General features: G+C 39.5%; 1 protein-coding gene across 2 annotated transcripts in view; it reads right to left on the reverse strand.

Moving 5' to 3' along the window:
• Positions 1-390: 390 nt before the first annotated feature.
• LGR5 (leucine rich repeat containing G protein-coupled receptor 5) overlaps positions 391-21,553 on the reverse strand; it is a 114,316-nt gene continuing 93,153 nt past the window's right edge. For both annotated transcript variants that reach the window (XM_061639741.1, XM_061639742.1), the window contains exons 9-18: positions 18,460-18,531; positions 18,281-18,349; positions 17,848-17,919; positions 14,600-14,665; positions 13,721-13,792; positions 11,571-11,642; positions 9,897-10,022; positions 8,414-8,559; positions 6,024-6,107; positions 391-2,969 (exon numbers count right to left, since the gene is read on the reverse strand). In XM_061639741.1, the coding sequence (XP_061495725.1) occupies positions 1,879-2,969; positions 6,024-6,107; positions 8,414-8,559; positions 9,897-10,022; positions 11,571-11,642; positions 13,721-13,792; positions 14,600-14,665; positions 17,848-17,919; positions 18,281-18,349; positions 18,460-18,531 (1,870 nt within the window). In that variant the 3' untranslated portion in view covers positions 391-1,878. The remainder of the gene's footprint in view (positions 2,970-6,023; positions 6,108-8,413; positions 8,560-9,896; positions 10,023-11,570; positions 11,643-13,720; positions 13,793-14,599; positions 14,666-17,847; positions 17,920-18,280; positions 18,350-18,459; positions 18,532-21,553) is intronic.

The raw sequence follows: 21,553 nt of genomic DNA on the forward strand, positions 1-21,553 counted from the left end.
TTTTATCATGAGGTGATTAAAAATTTCTGAAAAATATTTGGAACTATTGATAAACTTTTATGAGGGTAAGACTGAAATACTCTTTCTGGTTAGTGGTAGATTTTATTACAAATTACATATATTTGAAACACCAGTAGAAAAGAAAGCACATCTATTTACAATCACTACATATTTACATATATTATATACAGATAGTGAATTTAGTCAAATATGAGCAGAAAATAGAAATCTAGAGAATATATCAGTATGAAACTGTACATGACTTATTATCTTTTAGTATGATTTTACTGTAATAATAAATACAGTTCTATATTTACAAATTGTATTTAAAAAAGCTTTCAAAATGAATTTTGTTTCCCCATTGAAATATCTCAATCATAGCTTTTGAACTTGCTTATAAAATATGCATAGTAGCCTCTTTTGTTTTGAAGTTTATCTAACCTTAATTTTTAATATAAAAGAATCCTTCTTGAGTTAGTCTCCAGACTTAATGCTTTACTTCTCAAGCTTGTATACAAAAGAAAATATATTCATGTGAGGAACAATTTCAATGACATTAAGCAGCACTCCATGACTGAACCACAGTAAAAATAAAGCTAAATAAACATGGTAATTATTGTGCAATGGTCAGATGATCTCTTGTATAATCTAAATTGGTTTTAAGGAACAGATCTCCAGTTGCATGCTGCATTGCTTCAACATTCAAGGAAACAAAGGAATAAGATAACCATGTGGCCAGCTTTTACGTGCATAGCTTCTGCATTTGTTCATTTTGTTTTCTAAGGATTGACATGCATACAAAGTGATGTTGCATAGATCTGAAAACAATGCTGGTCTCCCTCCTACACCATTCCATTTGGCTCTCCCAACTATTTCTGCTAGTGTTAATGGACTTCTCATGTAAAGTTGTATTTCAGATATCTACAAACTGTGCAAAGACCAGAGGCCACTTCTAATTAATATTTCCAGTTACCTGGATATATCAACCTCTTTAACAAATATGTATGGTTTTCACTTTCATACATTGTTCAACAAGACAACTGAAGCCAATTCATGTGTAAAGATATTGTGTAACTGGGATAGGTACATTTTTCTTATCTACTTCCAGCTTTAACTTGGCAAGATAGCTCATCTAGATATTTGAAGTCCCTTAAAAAAATCATTGTTACAACAAAAAGTCCATGAATAGGGAGTGAAAAATACTGATCTAATTCAAAGCACCAGGGCCAATGCTGTAAACATCAGTGGCTTTTGGACTTTTTCCTCGAGGCTGAACGATAACTGATTAAAGTGTTTTTTTTAAAGCAGAATGAGATAGTATCTGTTGGGAATTTTAGGATGCCAATTTTCATTGCTACCAAACATTTGACACACAATTAGGGATGGAGGAATATCTCAATTTCAGTTCTCTCAGTTTTCCGATCTTCAATTTGGTTCTGCACATTTCTACAGAAATTTGCAATTAAAAAAACTCACATGAACCTTCTTCAGCATTTTAGTGTGAATTTCTCCCAACACATTTTGTATGCAGTTATGACTAATGCACACATTTTTGCAAGGATTTTGTTCTAATTTTCACAAATATATTCATTTTTATGCATACTTTCTCTAATATATGCATTTTGTATATGCTTGGTTGGAGAACTGCGTCATAAACTTTGGGTAAGTGAGAATTTGGAAGGATATTTTTTGGTTCTTATTGTTTTCGAAAGTGGGAATTTTATAAATTCAGCTTTAAATGTGAACTTAATCCAATTTCTTCCACGTCCCTGCACACAATAATAGACAATTCTTTTCCTTTTACTGTGTAAGAAATGCATACACATGTACTTAATGTGTGGTTGATAATTTTTAAACACAGTTATCTTTGAGATGAAACTAATGACAAGGAACAAATGTTACTGATGAAAGGTTACAACTTTCACTCATTTGATAGGACGATGGCACCAGTGAATTGTCAGTAGGAATAGCATATGATATTTTGGTGCTTGCAAAAGTTACTAGAGCCTGAGTTGAATCACATGACTGTTTTTCTGCATCCTCTGAATTAATGGAGACCAGGCTGGCATGCTTTGATGCCTTCCATGCAAATGTCTGCTTTCGAAGACTTTCTAGGTCTTCTTTGAAATGTGGATTGAAAAGTATATAGAGAAGTGGGTTTAGACATGCAGGTAGGGGGACAATTACTAAAAGTATTGGTTTAATTACTTCAGGGCTAATAAAAGTAAGATTTAACAAGGAAGAAAATGATAAGATGGCTACAGGACAATAAAGAATGCAGTTAGTAAAAAGTAACAAGGCAATATGCTTGACCATTGAACAGTCCCAAATATTGTCCAGTTCTCTCTTATCCAGATTACAGTAGAGTTTCGTATAGGCAATTGTCATTACAAGAAAACAAAGGGAGTTCAACAAGACTAGTGCTACCATGTAACCCACAGCGGTTGGCTTCCCAAAAGGCAATGGTATGCACAGAGGAGAAACCCCATACTCACTTCCACCAAGTACTGGAATAAGTGCAATGATCAAAGCCAATACAAAGCAAAATAAAATGGCTATTTTCACACTAGCAAGAGTGGAGTTTGTCCCAAACTTTGCGGCATGTTTCACAGAAAACCCACGCTCAACAGCTGCTAAAGTGAGCAAGAAAATGGAAGCCTCCGAAGCAAAGATGGAGAGAAGTCCAACAAAGTGGCAACCAAGTCCACCTTCCCACCAAGCACCATACTGAGCAAAGACTCCAAAGGTTAATGCATCCATACTAGCAAGCACACTACCAGACACACCCATAAGTGTGTTCACAATGGCTATTAGTCCAATTAACAACTTTATGGAGGAAATGAACAGTGGGAATCTGAAGATTGTTGCAACCACCAATGCATTGCAAATAAAGGCCAAAACTACTATGGTCCAAACTCCGATTCTGATTAGCCAACTGCCAAAGAGGTAGTCACAAGGCTTGAAGGGTCCTGCAATGACAAGACAGAAAAGCAAAGTCATAGTGAAAAAGTGAAAGCTTTTTTCATGGATTTATAAACTGTGCTTAGTTTCCATTTCTCTCTCTGTTTCCTGCATTGATGAAACACTAATTCTAAGTCTTCATTTGATGGTAACTAATTTTGATAAATGGCAGTTCACCAGGCTTCAGAACATCTGCCAATGTTTTCTTCCTTACCTCTTGTTAAACACCTGCTGCACCAGTTCTTTACCCTTCTTACTTAACCACTGAATGTACTTTTAGGGAAAGTGATAGGTCTGATTTCCCTCTCAGAACAGAACACTCTTCTTGGAATCTGCACTGCAGAATTTGCCTACACACACCCTGAAAGAAGACTCGAGGCATAGTATAAGAAAAGTTTATATTTATTTAAATATAACAATTGGAAGATCTGCAATAAAAAGCCAGTAAGGTAAGTGCGGGCAGGTGGAGTGAAATGAATGTCTCTGAGGGAAACATTCCTTCACATACAGAGCATATAGACAACTGCATTGTTGGCTCTCCAGACAAAGATTGGAAGTAACTTGCTAAGTAAGTCATGGGTATCTGAACCTGAAATGCACACTCGGGTCCCACTCTCAAATGTTTACCAGGGTGCACAAGCTGGGCCTGAAGGGCACCCCCCCAGTAACCCCCAAACCTTAGGCTGTGGGTAAGGACACCAGAGTATCCCTTAACCCACAAATGCCTCAAAGGGGCTGTCAAATGAGGGTTTACTTTTATTTACCTGCCCACACCGGATGCCAAACAGACCAAATGGATCAAATCAAAACAACTATGCCCTACGGCAGCCTTTCCCAACCAGTGTGCCTCCAGATGTTGTTGGACCACAACTCCCATCAGCCTCAGCCAGCATTGCCAATGGTCAGGAAGATGGGAGTTGTGGTCCAACAACATCTGGAGGCACACTGGTTGGGAAAGGCTGCCCTACGGTGTAAAGTAGGCAAAAAGAGTTCTGTGTGCTAGTCAGGCGCTGCCCCCCAAATTTCTACTCAGCCCCAGAAACAAAGTAAGGCTGAGGGACCTGTAGAATCCTTGCAATTTTATAAGCAACCTCCCTCTTTTTGGAGGAGCTGTTGAACAAGAAGTTCAAGTGAACCTCCTCCCAAGTTTCTACACAATGTTTTCGTAACAACCAGCTCTGCCTTTCCTAACTTGGGACAACTGTCAGTGCTGATTCAGCACTGGATGTGCGTGAGAATGAGATGTGGGCAGGCTGACTGAAGGTGGCTGCTAAAAAGATGGAGGTAAACATGGTGAATAAACCTTGTAATCTAGAGTAGATATATTTTATAATTGTTGTATTTGTCAAGAATGCCTGGTTTCTAAAATGGTTCTGTGGCAAGGAATTGTGGGGAACACATGTTGCCTGAATTAGGGCCTCTGAGAGGACATGAGATAGCAGTTCTCACAGCTGAACTCAGTTAATTAAGCAGTAAGCAAGAACACCTGCTTATCAGCCAGAGACTGGTACTTCAAGGCCAACTGGCCTGGGAAGGTTGGAGACATGTGTGACCGTTAGGCACAAAAGCTTCAGTAGATTTCATCATCAGAAAGCCCCCTGATTGGCTAATTAATTCCTGGCTGTTGCTGGGCGTTTTCCCATAAGAATAGAGCCAGACTTTACGTCTTTGTTTCCCAATGTTTCTTGGTGCTACCGGATGTTGGTGTTCCATCTTCCATCTGCTATCCAGGCTATACAGCTCTGAGGAGATGTGGAATCATGATGTTACTCTGCTGGTTTACCAATCTTGTGTGAGTATAGATTAGGCTAGACAGCTTCATTATTTTTTTATTTGTGATTTGATCTCTCTCTGTATTTTACCTAGCCCTTGGAGGTATTTGGTTTAAGGAACTATTTTACTGCCATACTTTTTGCACTTATATTTTGTTCTAACAAAGCTATCTCTTATTTACCAGTGTGTGTTCATTTCAGGGGGAACTCGGCTCTGAATCCAGCACCTTGGCCAATTAGCCACAGATTACTGTATATTTGGGTATTTTGCCTTAAGGCTCCAAGACAAGGAGTGTATCTTTGGCTCCTGTCTTCTGGAATCCTTGGCAGGTCTATTCCTGGCACTTTGGGTTTCCCCTTGTCCAGAGTGGGTGACCAGGTTTAAGGGGTGGTGGCAGTCTACCTACCTTGCAGGATTGTTGTTAGTTTACTCAGACCTGGTAAGGGAGGCACGGGTTATGCCTGGCCAGGATCAATTGCCCTGGGTTTGGGAATTGAGTCCTAGTGTGAGCTGGCAGCAGTTCTTGACAGTATTGCATTTTTTTTACATGATTCACTTTGCTTTCATTTTAAGTACATTGCTTAGAGATTTATTTCTCATTATGTTACTTAAAATGTGGCTTATTGTTATTACTAGCAACAGTATTGGATGTAGAACTTATATTGATTTTTGTTGAAATGTAAACCACTTTGAGATTTTTTGAAATATAAAGTGGTATGCAAGTTAAATAAATAATAAATAATAAAAGCTTCTAAGTCTAAAAAGTGTTTTTAGCTGTCACAGCAAGCCACAGCAGTGAGACAAGGCACTCTATTAGCCACCTCACCCAAAATGCTTGAGAAGACCCTCCCCCCCGCCCTTTTTCAGAGCCTGCAGGAAGTGGTGGAGAAACTGCCAGTACTGCTGCTGCTTTTGCAGCAGTGTGTACTTGTTTTGCCTGTTGTTAGAGGGTGGTGGTTTGAGCACTGCCAGTTTCTTCTGTGGAATGGGCACGTTGTGGTGCCCCATAACAGTTTTTTAGATTGCCAAACGTGCCCCAGGCCGCAAAATATTGGGCAGTGGCTCTCCAGGGTTCACAGAGAAGACTTGCATAGTTCTACCTAGAAACGCCTCTGACTGAACACTTTGTTCTACCACTAAGCTTTGGTCATGCATTTCATGCAGAACTGCACTTTCTCATAGCTCTTTTTTCTAAAAAGCTTTATAGAATATCACAACAGAGGGTGCCAAGGAGTTTTGAAAACAACAACCAATAGTTGGGTGCTCTGCTACTAAAACTATAGTTGTACCTGGAGAGGGAGAGCACTGCACTAAATGATGAGCTTTCAAATCTTCGTTAAAGTCAAGAAGAAAATCCTCAAAGTCATGGTCATCTGTAGGAAGCAATAACACAGAATTTAGTCATTTATATTGATGATGATAATATCTTATTTGTAGCTGTGGGGGAAATGTTGTGCTCACTTTATATCTTGATGCCTGACCCCACTCTTTATTACTATATAAAGCTCCAAACTGCTGCATTTGGATGTATTAACTTTTGAAGTATTATCTGGACAGAATCCCAAATAAAAGAGACTCATTTATGTAAGTAAAGAAGGATGGGTGTCAGCCTAGAATATATTTAATAAATAGTGTAGAACTTCCTTTATCTGAATCTCAGTTGTCCAAAGCTCCTTATTCATCAAATGTACTGTTTCTAGTGTCTCCTTCCAAATGATGGTAATCCTCTGACAATTTCAGTCCCATTTATAATTTTGTATGCTGCAGATGAGAATGGAAGTGTAACAGATGTTTGCAAGGTGGTTCAAAACCGTCTGGTATACTCATTTTTTAATTTCATCTTGGAAATTTGTCCAGTGTCCCTCAGATCCTGCAAAGGATTCTGTGGTATATAGAGATGTGATGATCTGTCTATATGGTGCAGTAGGATCTGGCAGTAAGAATCTCTCAAACTTGCAGAGAGAATGCCAGCTTATCCATTATTTCAATATTTCCAGAAGATGCCCTGTTGTAACTTAGCCTGTAACTAAGCCGAAGTACATGTAACTCAAGCAAGCATATCTTCTGTCCCTGATTACTCCTGCTTCCCTCTCTCCCTTTCCTTTGGGTTCAATTTACATTATATGTTTCTTGGACAGAGATCTGTCCTCTTTTACACTGTAAAGCACCATGCACACTGGTAATGCTATAAAAATCAGTAAGATTTTTGGTGTTAAATTCAGGAAACTGATTTTAGTGATAGTAGCACTGTCAGACACTAAGGCGGAGGTAGCCAACAAGGTCTAGCCTGTTTCTGAACTACACTTCAGACTGCAGTTAAGAATTTGTATGACTGAGCACTATTTCTCTCTTATATACATGTATGTCACAGGGAAGGCTGACATACTATGCTAGAATCGTTCTGCCTGACATCTAGTTTTGTGTGTAATGTTTTGTATGGAAGAACATTCAGGCTGCAAACTTAAAATACACTTTCTGAACAGCAAGTCTCACTGAACAAGCGCCTAATTACACTATCATGTAAGCACTACCAGCAGTTCAAAGTGGTATACTCCAGAAAAAGACATGTCCTTACCTGTTGATGGTGAGAGCTTGGCTTAGCCCTGCATCCACTGAAAACAGCAATTCAACATATATGACCCACTTGTGCATGATCTGTTATACAAGGTTTTACTTCACCCAGATTAAGGCTGTGAACACACTAGTCGCCTACAGCAAAGAATGTCCATTGGCCACACCTGGAGGAGGAATGAGTTGACCTGCCAACCAGTTGCAAAATCTCGTTGAAGCTGAATTTAAAAAATGCACTCAAGCTGATCCCACTGGTTTTACAGTAAAAAGGAGCAGGATTTGACTAGCATTGTGTGCCCCCATTTTCAGAAAAGAGAGGTGGAGATGCACTGAAATCAGGAGAGCAGTGAGTGTATTTCTACCCTAATACTTGTAATCTAGATCATAAGGTGCAACAACTATGGCCAGTATCCAATGAAGTACTTCCACTAGTGGAAGGATTTCCACTTGTGTAATGGAACTTCCCCATCCAATCTTCTCCCTGAATGCCCCCACCAGAGAGTGAGGGGAACCCCAGAACAGATTTGGGGAGATGCAAGGGAAGAGCAGAGGAAGGGGAAGGTCTGTTACATAGCCAAAATTCCTTGCTCTAGTGGAACTACTTTGCTGGATACTGTGTTTATATATGGCATTTGTATATTACCCTTTATAAATGTTTGTATTTCAGGGCAGTTTATATTCCAGTCTAGTATACAAAAATAAGAACAGAACAATTAAAAAGATCAAAACGGCAGAACAGAATGCTCACTTAAAGCTACTACTGCTTAACAAAATATAACATAATTAAAATGCCCAGACTACAATTTCCAACAGAATTAAGGTGTCTGCAGAGAAAGTAAGTAGCGATGACTTGAGCTAGTGAGCTATGCCACACTGCAGGAAATGCAGTCCCTCACCCCAAATCACTAGCAACCTGATAGGAGAGAAAGTTTGAAAATATTATTTTGCAAGTCTGGAATAGGCATCTTATTGAAAGTGTATTTGTACTGGCATTCTCCTAGTAGTAAAAGGGTAAAATCGGAAACGCATACATTCATTTGATTATTGGCTGTTGCATTCTAATCAACAGCAGATATCCTCTTTTTAATCTGATTTATTTTTTATTTACCATGTGCATGAAAAATGCCAGCATCTTTCCTTTGAAATTCATCTGCACTGCTGTTCTCATCTTTGTTCCACTGATTTTGGATTTTGAGGTAGCCATCACACACTCCAAATGCACAACACTGGTAAGCATAAGGCATTTCAATCACCCTTTAGAGTAACAGACAAGGTTATAAACATTAAAATATTTCAGTATACTCAGCCTACATCTTTTGCAAAGTCATTGCACATCGTATTAGTATCAGACTGAACCAAAAGAAAGTCAGAGCTTGGCTTGAACAAATATCAGTGATTAAGAGAAACCCCATTCTTCCAATATCCTTGTACATTTCAGAACATTGTGAATATGCCATCATTCCTTCTGTTTCCAATTTCAGGCTGTGAGTGATGCTGCTCATGTATAACATTTTGTTGCAAGGCTTATTTGCATCTTATGTTCACAAGCTGACAAAGCAGCAATAGGTAACTCCCATGGAACCCTAGCATTTGCATAGCCGTATTCTAACAACTAAACCAAGAAAATGCAAATACCAAAGTAAGTAGTAATATTGTAGTACATGGAAAGTATTACGTGAAACAGCCTAATGTACTATCACGAACCATTAGCATTGCATTGCAAGTTGCCCTTACTCTTGATGAAACACTAAAACACTTGTGCCTACACTTGTGCCGCTCTCAACAGGCATCACATAGCTATTTTGGCCCATTAGGGCTATGGTGAGGGCTTATGCAACCCTGTAGGAATCAGAATAGTGAGACTGGGGGGGGGGGAATAGCAGTTCAGAATGTTGATTTATGACCCATCATGATTTTGAACTGACTGCCAAATGTAACTTGGATAATTCAAATTTGACTCCAAAAGAGCTCCAGATTAAAAAAAGCACAAACTCAACCTTGCATAATCCTTACCTCAACTACATTGCTTATTTTAACCTCACACCTTCACTCTGATTAGTATCATTTTACATGTCAGAAGAACAAACCATCTGTAACTCTTCCTCAGATGTTTTGGTTACAGTACTTTTTGCATTAAGTGAATATTTAACTGGGCATTTTACCGCCATCCTCAAACTACCCATATGATCCTTTTCTTTTCTTTTTATTTGCAGCTATATATTTCCTATTTTTTTCAAAAGCAGAGGTAGTTTATAAAGCACCAGTCGAGCAAAGGGAGCTTGCCACCATAAAATATAAATTGTACAAAGTAATTTTAAGAACAGAGGCTGTGTATGTTTTTTGGGGGGGGGATTGTACTGCTGAGAAGCAGATGTGTTTCAAAGTAAGCAGCTACCAGGGTGTTCAAAATCAATCATATTTTCTTGAGATAAAAAAGGATGTAATAAGTCTATAATTTTTTCCATGTATGTCTTAGTTTCAGTGCTGTGGTTCAAAGCCTCTGAATAGGAAGTAACACACATTATACAGTGACACCCCTCCCATTGCACATGAACACAAGTGTGCCTTATTAGTTTTAATGAGGTACTCACTTGAGTTCTGGAAAGTTTTCAGATGATATCAGACTTTGTAGTGCATGATTTCCTGTTAATTTTAGATGAGTTAAACCATATAGGCCAGTTACAGCAAAAGAGGACAAAAGATTGGATGACAGATCCCTGCAAAATAACAAAGAAAATCAGCTTACTATTCTCGAAGGATGGTGTTTTTTTTGCCTGGGGATATTTGTTATTGTCACAGAGTATTAAATTCTGCAAACAGTAAAACAGAAAAACTATTCAGCTGACAAAAGATGCACCAATTTCAGGAATATCTTCCTTGAGTCACTGGTTAGTCTGCTGCTTCACCTTTTAGCACAATGCACTTAGAAGTTCTCTTGTACAAGCCACACTGAAAGGAGCAGGACTACAAGAATATGTTACCCTTAGTTCTTATTGTGAGCAACTCTTTGATGTGTTAAGGACCATTTACTGAAGTTATATTTACTTGGATGTCAGTCCAAGTGTTCAAATGGAAATTACCTCCAAATAAGTGTGCTTAGAGTTGCAACCTAACCAGCTTGTCTTGCTTGGATTCTATAAAATTAGTTAATATCTGAGGTGAAGCAACAGCAGCCACAGAATAATTAAAAACTAGCCACTCTTGTCTATATTGCTGCATTCTAGCATAGTTTTTAAGAAATCGACAAATTTCCCCATATTTCTCACATGGTATGTTATTTGGATGTATTCAAACATTTGGCTTATCATGTCTTGTGAACCAAGCCAATTACAAGAAAATCATGAATGTATGGGTTCCCAGAGATAAGCTCATAGCAGCTTTGCTCCTCCCTCTTCTCTTTTTTTTTTAAAGTCCTGCGCCATACTCATCCTGGGCTTGTCTGAACCTGTGCTCATGGTTAAGCTCTCTCCTCGCTAACTACAAGCTATAGCCAAGGTTTGGTGCAAACCAGGCCACTGTCATATAAAAATCCATAGCCTAGACAGAAAAAGTATATCCTGGGTGTCATGCTTCTTACTCTTGCCTAATGGTACAACCAGCCCTGCTCCTAGTATTTATGGACACTGCCAAGGACGTGCTCAGCAGCAGTGGGAAAAGTAAACCATGAGAGTACATTTCTCATGGTTCCAAACACCTATGCAGTGCAAGCTCAAACAGTGTCCATAGTCATTGGAAAGCCAAAGGGAAATGTGGGACAACAAGGAGGGCTCCAGGTAAACGCTGTGGTAGGGGGAAGTTGAAAGTATCTAGATTTGGACTCAGGCTCCAGAGTGATCTGGGTCCAATCTGAATTGAATTGTGTGGTGCTAGACATTACGCATCTGCTGTCCAAGCTGTCCAGTTTAGCATTTTATTTCATCACTAACTGAAATAATCTACAATGCAGAAATGCAATAATGCTGGCCAAATGATGGCAAGGGCTACTTTGTGTTGCATTGTTCACTAAATTGTCCTACTCTATTTTACTCTGCACTGAACAATTTTTTTTGCCATTGGATATCTGAATTAATATAATGCTTTTTTGGTTAAAAAAGGAGGTACCGGTACTAATACTACCACGTAACATGGTGCTGGCACAAAATGGGTGGCATGGGCAGCCAAAAACGAGGGCCAGTACTCTGTACCAGTGAGGACTGTCACAAAAAAAAGCCTTGATACGACTTCATCAGACATTTTAAAAAAAGAAAACTAAGCAGAACACTTACAGTTTAGTCAGAGACAGTAAAGAGGAGAATGCATTGGCATGAATAACTGATATTTTGTTCCAAGCTAAATCCCTGCAAAAAGGAAGAAAATGATACATGCTTACTAATGCATGGATATTTACTTTGAATCTTTAAATTTAAAAACAAATAACTGCATCAAGTCACTTCTAGAAGGTTGATTTTTGGCCTATTAGAAGCTGTGTTTGGGCATCATGGTAAGCCTTAAACCATGCCTTACTGTGAATGAGCAGCATGCTAGTGTACACTGCTAGATCACTGCCATTTTGCTCCTCCCTTTGAGCTGGGAGCAACAAATCACTAGCTTAGCCTTAAATGTGATGTACTCACAGCACTCAGTTTGTTTGTCTCCAAGGTTTATTCTTAGCTGTGGGAGAAACAACCCATAAGCATTGGTTGATTTATTTTATTTATTATTGCATTACTTTTATTTTGGCATTTATACCCCACTTTTCCTCCAAGGAGCTCAAGGTGTCATACATAGTTCTCCCCCTCACCATTTTATCCTCACAACAACCCTATGTGGTAGATTAGGCTGAGAGGCAGTGGTTGACACATCACACTTAAAAAGGTTAAGGTGTCCTCGCACTTATAGTGTGAGTCGTTTCCGACTCTTAGGGTGACGTCTTGCGACATTTACTAGGCAGACTGTATGTATGGGGTGGGATTGCCAGTTCCTTCCCCGGCCTTTCTTTACCCCCCAGCATATGCCGGGTATTCATTTTACTGACCACGGATGGATGGAAGGCTGAGTGAACCTCGACCCCTTTTACCGGAGATTCGACTTCCTCCTTCCGTTGGAATCGAACTCCGGCCATGAGCAGAGCTTTCGGCTGCGTTACCGCCGCTTACCACTCTGTGCCACGGAGGATCTTTTCATCACACTTACAAGGCTCATATTTTTTTGCTCAAAGAAGGGAAGAGCACAGCAGGATCAATTCAGCAGCATGCATAAGCACACTGCTCATTCATAGTAAGCCACGGTTTATGACTTATCATGATATACATTTGTGACAATTGTTTTTGGTGCCAAATTTGAATGCACATATCTCTTCCCCTTGACTCACTATCCAGTCACCTAATAAACACACCATGGGACAATCTCTGACCTAGTTCAGATCAAATACTGCTGTTTCAACAAACCATGGTTTGTTGGGGTGGGAATCACTGATGAGCTAAAGTGTCCTCCCACTCCCTTCACCCCTCCTCAGACAGGCTGAAATCCAGCTGCTACATTACTATATCTGCACCAGGAAATGTAGGCAGTTTAAGTCTGCAACCAACATCAAATCCTGATTTGTAATCCTGGTTCACAGACGATGTTTAAACCACAGTTATCCCATTCAGATGTCATAGGAAACTGATTTTAGGAACCAGAAAGTCTCTTGTCAAGTCACATGTGTGAGACAATGACAGAAAGGAAAGCACAGATCTATAATAAACCATAGTTTGTTGCAGTGGAAGTGTTATATCTGAACCAAACCTTTCTCTATTATCCACTACCTTCTCACTAGTCTCTCTTCCTCTGGTACTAGTCCTCTCTTCCTCTGCTCCTCTCCCATGTCTGTCTCTCATTTGCTACTTTTCTCCATCTTTCCCTCCCCTACCTCCTTCTGGATGCATGTTACTGTTTGGAGCAAGCCTTCATCACTACAAGTACAATACAATATAGGTATGGTTTGATCAATTTCTAAACTATTCTATTCAGTCATTACTCCTGCTATGTAAAGGGTGTCTGTCTACTTTTGTACATCTATACACCCTGTCACTTGCTCTTTAATATAGCCATCTATATGCAATTCACTCAGCTTTTCCATTCAACAGTGGATTTTGAAGTGTACTTATAAGAGGGTTATATATGAGTAAGTCAGACTTCCTATTTCTTCAGAGATGTCTATGAGCAAAAGCTATGTCAGAGTTTGGGTTTTTTTGTTCATGGCTGTGTGAATTCATTGCTGGAAATCCTCAACGTCAGAATGTTTGTTTTACTTTGGCAAATCTAACCGAGCAAGCTGAATGATCAAAGGGGGAAAAATGGAAACCAGAATATGTAGGAGCAGGCAGAGGAACGGAATGTGAGCTTCCATGTTTCTCTATACTAAGGTTAATAGCTCTTTTACGGCTGTACTCACAGCGAGCGCAGGGCAACCAGCTGTTGAAATGTGTTCACTTCGATTTCATAGATTTCATTGTGGTGTAAGTCACTGAAATGGCAGAAAATGGCTTTAGAGAAAATAACTTCTGGGAGAACTTCAAATGCTACCCAGGATCCCAGAACTACTTCAGATCTGCCAAGAGTTTGAGCATGTCTAGGGAGACTTTGAATTCTTCTCCCAGATCCCCATGCCACATCACAAACTGCTTTTAAATGTCTTATTGGATTAAAAGTTTTCTTGCTATATGTTATCTGGGGCTGATGATCAGGAAGTACAGGTCCAAAGTCCCCCTGAGTTGAATGTGCCAAAACAGATGTATGGGTATTTGGACTGGCCATTATTTAGCTGCATGTTACACAAGAAACAGTTTCCAGACTTCTTATGCAGAAGAAATCTCTTACACTTTAGAGATATGCATTCTGCCCATCTTATCTCTTTGTCCAAAAGGAAGAGGGCAAGGCTTAAGGAGCTGCGAAGGAGCCATAAGAAGAAAGTTAGATGAACGAGTATCAGGGATCTCCCATATCCCAGATCAAGGTTTGGAGCTTCTCCACTATACTGAAAGCCCCATGGACAGTCATCTAAAAGCTAGGAAGCACCAATCCTCTTCCCCATCAAAAGCCCCTTATGGCTATATTGTGCTCTACTCCCAGAGGAGGCATACATTCCACTAAATATGCAAAAGAAATGTGTGATGTGGTGGAATACATCATATGGTTCACCCCCTAACCAAAAATATGAATTTAAAACAGACCAACAGAACTTATGACTCAAACAGGTCTACTCCCTGCATTGGAGAGAATGGGAAAGCCTGATCTGTGTGTGCATGGATCATAAGCTTTTTGGTAACCTTACATTTTCTGAAGTTTTTCACAAGCAGTAAAATGGGGCAAGTCTTCCAGTCGATTATATGAGAGGTCTCTGAAATACAAATGAAGAAAAGAGACAAGGTATATGGCTCTGCTAAATAGTAAAAATATATTTAGGATTTCTGCTTCTTTCTGGAAAAAGATTATACCAGAAGTATTATTGGACCGTTTTCCTCTAAAACATCTCTTCTTTTAATTGCTTAAAATCATCTACTAGATACTTGATTTAAAACCATTTTTCTAGGGGGATCCAATCTTTCTAACTACACACAGTGAAATTTAATTAGTTTCTCAGACTACACTTTAAATTAAATAATCTTGCCTCTGACCTTTAGGACTGCCATATCTTTAACTGAGGAAAGTGGTTTGAGGAACTAGAACTAACTTTGAAATCAATCACTACAAGGAAAAAAAGCCCTTCAAATGATTTGAGCCAAAACTCAACAAATTACAGAATAACTGAAACATCTGGACTCATTTATAGTATAATATAGCTAATCAAAAACAAGCCATGGTAATTTGCAGAAATTGTAAAAAGAAGGGGGGAAAAGGGAAATAGATTTGCATCCTGTACTCCTTTGTGCAGGGGAAACTCCCTTCAGGTTTAATAGAACTTTTGCCTCTGTAAAGAAAGAAATGAGAGTGGACACTCGGACATGTCCCTTGGTTCTGTTTTTTTAAACCATAGATGGTAAGGTTTTGGCCCTGTGCTAATTCTTTAAAATCAACTTACATTTATGTTCCAAAATGAAATGATATCTGTATGGGTGTGATGAGGAAGCCCTTCCCTCTTGCTAGAGAACACTTCTCATAGGAACAGGGAAGGGCACAAGGATCCCCCTCCCCTCAAGGGAAGGCTCTCAATGCTCAATTAGTAAAATACAAGAGTGCCCCTGTAAGCTTACCTGGAGGTGTAAACTGCAGAGGCACAAAGAAGATCGAGTTATTATAAGCAGGTCACTTTGGATATCAGAGAGAAGACTAGGGAGGGGGGATTCTTAAAGTGGAAGAGCAATGTTCTAACCCATAAAATGACTGTAAAAATGGTTAATGCAAGGAAACTAGACAAAGCTGAGACTTTGGAGGAATGAATCTCAGGGTCCCAGGGCACCCAATAGATTTGTTCTGTCTACGGTAGCAAGTGAAGTGAAAGACCTCTGCCTGAAATCCTGGAGGGCTGTTGCTGGTCTGAGTAGACAGTATTGGGCTAGACTAACAGTCTGGCCTGTTACAAGGCAGCTTTCTATGTTTCTATAACATCTTTTCATAATGCATCTTGGAGCATGAGTCAGCTGAGCTTATGGTTTGTAAATTTACTTGCCCTATTGAGGATTTACCCTCATGTGATTATCACATGGACTTGGAGAGCAGGGCTGTGACCTGAAGTCTACTTGTTTGGTGTGTGTGTGGGGAAAACATCAGTAAAAAGGAGCCTGTGTGTAGCCTCCTCCTGTGAAATGGAATGCAGAATGTGGTTCTACATTATAAGGGGAGCCTACATAGGGTTGCCATAAGTTGGAATCGACTTGAAGACAGTCTATTTCCATTTCACATGTGTACAGGAGACTCTCCTCTGCTGACATTCCACCCCCCCCCACAGGTGGCAGTGACACAATGCCAGGCTGGGGCCAGAGGCAGGCTCCTACTTTGCCCCTTGGCATGATTGTTAATTGCAGGAGAGGAAAAGCCAAACAGAGCTGCTGTGAAACACACAATCTGGATAAAGAAAAATATTCTTTAAGTGGAGCCAACGTATCTGAATGATTTTGTTTATGTGCAGACTTTCCCCCCTTTAAAAGAATATTGCCAACATTTTTCCAAATACAAATGTGAATATAAAGCAGATTGTTTTGTACATATATAGCTGATGGTAAAAATGCTTTAATTTTAAACACATTCATTTGGTTGGATGCTATTCTATGCGTTGGATGAAAAGATGCTTCCTTTTGCTCTCAAAGTCAGTAGCACAAAGGCAGTTCATGACCAGCAACATTTAATGTTACTCTGACAGAATTAGTACTTAACTTTCTCAGAAATGCCCACAAGACCCACTTTGGTACTATGACAGTATGTTATAACTAGTGCTATTAGAACATGGGGTAAGCAAACTAATATCAGATACATTCATCATGATGTAATCATTAAAGGAAAGTGCAGCTGGCCCATTCACAAAGAAGTAGACAGAATGATTGCTTTTGATAGTGATTAAACTAACGCTGAAGCATTCTTGTAAGCTACAATAATGTATTGGTTAATCATTATAAGAAAATAGGTCTCCCACACATCTCAGGCATAGTGTTCAAAAATCCAGTTAAATAAATATGTCTGAGAGAAAATAAAAGTATGGAACATTAAGGTATAACAAGGATAGAGCTTGTCCTATTCCAGTAATTATCAGAGTGAAAAAAAATCCTTTCACAGTACCAAAACTATGCAGAGGGTTCTGATCCGCGGTCAGATTTTGCATGGAAGAATGTAAACGGGCTTTTTTGGGCCATTATATATGCTCTCTGGACGTGTGACTTCTAAAAATCATTTGAAAAATTGGAAGAAGCTTGCTCAAATCAATAAGGTAACTGTTTTATATATTCTTGATTTTCTCTCTGTTAAAGCCACATCAGTTAACTGAGTATATTATGACTTATGATATAGTTATCTCAATTTACCAGGTTGCCCCACCATGTGTTTTATTTTTTTACATTGTAAATCCAATGTTTCTACCACAATCCTGCTCAGCTACTATAGACTTTAAGCACTGTTGAGTAGGTGTCATGCAATGTTCATGTTCTGCACAACACTTCGCACATAGTTAGCTCTGGATCAATGTTGGATAACAACAGTATTTATTGTATTTTATTCTACCCTTTCTCCAAGGAACTCAAAATGGCACACAGTTCTTCCACCACTTGCTTTATCACCACAACAATCCTATGAGATAGGTAAGGCTGAAAGATAGCGACTGATCTAGGGTCATCCAGTGAACTTGAACCCTGGTCTCACTAGCTCTGTCCAACACACTAATCACTTTACCATGCTGATCTAGTACTAATATTAAATCTTACTTGATAACTACACTGCAATCTTGTTGCTAGGTTCTTTGTTATACATCTGCTTATGCCCTTGAATTCAGGGATCTAAATACTTGCATTTGCATGATGATTTTATAACACATTTCTAACAACACTGTACCTTGAAAGCTCACATGTTTCAATATACATTTCTTTTTACACTTACAGTACTTGGAGGCTGGGGAGTTGATCACAGATTGTTTCAGGAAGGGATGCGATTTGAGCCCCTGTAAGTGTCCTGTTAAGATAATAAAGTACACATATGTAAGGTAAATACTCCATGCTAATGCCATTGGGGGAGAAGGGGTTGAGAGAAGATCATATGAATCAGGCTTACATGAGAATAGGCCTCTGTATGGAGCATGGTGCACAGCAGGGGCTGTTGATTCACTTCTCCACCATTCAAAGAGTAAGTACATGAATCAAATCATAGTGTCAATGGGATCAGACTATCTCAAATTCAGATTTGGATTAACCAAGTTGCAGAGTAGACTGCAAATGACTGGTTGATGGACAGCTTCTTTAAAGCAAGTCAACATCTGTAATAATTAATGCCATATGCTTTCAGAGGTAACATGAACTATCTGTCTGATACTTACAGGCTTTCTAGACTTGTTGTCCCAGTCAGATCAGGAAATTCTGTTATCTGTGAAGCACCATTTAATGTCCTAAAGTTACAAACACAACATAATTAGTGGATTGGGGTTTTTTTAAGAAAAAGAAAGAGCAAAGGAGTTTTGTTTGGAGTGGAAATGATTTTAAACATGTGGATACATACAAGGTTTTGAGTTCAGGTAAGTGCTGAAAAGCAGACTTTCCCACAGTCTGAATAGGATTGTCATAAAAATGGCTGTGAGGAAAAAGAAGAGGACACATTTAACACTCAGGATTTATATCTTTAAATACCTATGCAATAAACTGGGGGGTTCTCATAAAAGCTTTGAAGATCTTGCTTGCAATCTGCTTGTTAAACCTTCTCCTCTGGGGCTATTTCTTTTAATATACCACAAAAGGAGTTCCTCCTTGCTTCTTGAATTTGCTTCCCAGATTACAATTACACATTTATTCTGATTTAGACCAATTATATGCTTAAACTTCAGTGTGCATTATGGACAAAATGTTTGGCCTAGAATGGGCAGGGATGAAATTGAAAATTACTTCACATATTCTGTGTAAGAAGTGAAAGGGAAGATATCATTCATATTAGCCTAGCCAAATGCGCTGACCTAGTCTGCAGCTAACATAGGTTAATAAGCAGAGATATGCACAAGCCTTGTGCCAACATGCTCATTCTTCCAAATAGGAAAGCTAGGGTTATCAGCTTAAGAAAAAAACAGGATCTGAAACCAACTTCAACCTGGTAACCTGTTTCCTGGTTTGGATGTAATGAGAAACTATGGTTAATTCATTTAGGTCTTCAGTCATGGTATGTTGAGAAGGAAGGAGGGAAGGCCAGCACAAGGATGGAGTGCTGCTTGTGCCTATCTTGACTTAATTGGCCTGAGACAACCAGGAATCTGTTTAACTATTTAAGCCCTGTTTGAAAAAAGGCCTTACATAGGTTTAGACAAGTAACCCTTTATAAAGACCTTTTCTGCATTTTTTCACATTCCAAATATCACTATATTACACATGCTTCTGCTGAAGACATTTATTAACTATGTTATTTCCTCTGAGAAAGTTAATTCATCTGTCTCAAAAGGGTCATAATCAAGACCGAGTTAAATATTATGGCCTTTGTGAGACTGGTGAAAAGAAATTTGCATGCCAATGCTATACATTGCTAGCACACAGAGCAGAAAGCCATTTCATATTATTAAGTTACAAAGCTCTAAACAACTAGGTCTAGGGCGCCTGAACCATTATATCCCAGCTCAATCACTGAGATCGTCTACTGGAGCATTGCTGGTCAACCCGAGTTAGCGAGACTCTTTTGACAAGTGTCATTGGCCCAATCCTGTGGAATGCTCTGCCAATAGAGATTCAGCCGGCACCTTCTGTTCTGACTTTTAAGTGGCTGCAGAAAATATATATATTATACACACACACGTAATTGTGATTAACAAAACAGAGGTTTTTATTGTATTACCAAAATGTCTCAGCTTCCGCCTTCATCATCAGCTGCTAACATACAAATGCTGTTACCAAGGTGGCAGTTATAGAAATTTGAGGATGGAATGCTCAGAGAAGCTTTATTTGCAGAAGCCAAACAATGTTTGTACTGTCCTCCAGGTTCAGGCCATGTGGTGCCAATGTCTCCAGAGCATATATCCAAAAGTTCTCCCTCTTAGTCAATGCTGCTGGATCTGTTGCCATCTCTATAGCTGTTATAGAAAAGTCCAACAGGCTGTGACCCTCAATGTTGAAATGTTTTGCAACTGGTTGCTCCACTTTTTTTGTTAAGATTGCTGATTTGTGGTTTCTGAAGCGTGTGTGCAGATCAGTTGTGGTTTTTCCTACATATTGGATATGACATCCTGGTCTTTTGCATTCGATGGCATTAATTATATTGCAGGACCTGCAGGTGATGTTCTGTCTGATGCAATATGTCCTCCCTGTCCTAGTGCTTGTGAAAGTAGCTGTCTCCCTGAGGTACACAGAGGTGATACAGCGTAAGGAGTGACAAGGATGAGACCCAGGATTGGTGATAGGTGGCTTAAGCACAGCTCTCACTAACTGTGCAAATTAGGAGGCCAAATTAGTTTTGGTAATACAATAAAAACCTCTGCTTTGTTAATCACAATTACGTGCATATATTTTTAGGTGAGTAATGGAATCCTTATAGGGATCCAGAGCAAGCTTGGGTGAAGTAGGCATAAAATCAGCATCAGGCTCTACCTTCAGTTCCTCCCAAAGGCTCTCTGGAACAAAATGGTTATCAGAAATCTCCGGAAAGCTATCAGGGAGGGAGCAGAGTGGGCTTCTTGGGGTAGGGTATTCCAAAGCTTGGGAGCCACAGCTGAAAAGGCTCTCTCCTGCATGCCTGTCAGTCTAACATCTTTCATTCCAGGCATGCAGAGGAGACCAGAGACAGATGATCTTAAATCCCGGGCAGGTATATATGGGTGTAAGTGGTCCCTCAGATACATTGGTCCAAGGCCATTTAGGGCTTTAAAGGTCAGAACCAGCACTTTGAATTGGGTCCGGAAACAAATTGGAAGCCAGTGGAGTCAATAAAGCATACAGGTGATACGCTCCCTGCGCCATGCTCCAGTTAACATTCTGGCTGCTGCGTTTTGAACCAACTATAATTTCTGAACCGTTTCCAAAGGCAGCCCCACATAGAATGTGTTACAGTAATCAACCCTAGATGTCACAAATGCATGTGTCATTATGCCCACTGTGTTGAGCACGAACATGGATAAGTGCTTTTCAGAACTCCACATGGGCTGTAATATTCAAACTGGCCTTCAGAAGTAACAACCTGAGAATACCATGACATACTAAAAGGCCATGTTACTAAGAAGTTAGAGTCAGCTGGAACTCTGTACATGCCATGGAATTCTGTGTGTATAATTTGGCTGTGCTCTGAGCAATGAATAAACGTGCCACTGTGGTAAATCAAGAGAGAAAGCCCCTAAGCTGGAGCCAATGCTGATGCTAATACACTGCCAGCCACAAAAAGGAATGAGTTTCATATGCCTAATTAAATCCCCAGAACCCAGTGCCATATCTAATGCAAACAATGCTTATAATTTGATCATGAATCAGCCCTTGCGAGTAAATGGATTTCATCCAGAAAACATATCCTGCCTTGAAGAAAACAAATACATGTACCCTCATTTGCATTTCTTGAAAAATCAAATCCTGCCCCTTTCAGCCAGGATAGGATTGCCTTATTAAAACATGATCTGGTTGGCTAAAATGCCCTT

This window comes from Rhineura floridana, chromosome 8, assembly GCF_030035675.1.
Source record: "Rhineura floridana isolate rRhiFlo1 chromosome 8, rRhiFlo1.hap2, whole genome shotgun sequence".
In the NCBI taxonomy this organism is placed as follows: Eukaryota; Metazoa; Chordata; class Lepidosauria; order Squamata; family Rhineuridae; genus Rhineura; species Rhineura floridana.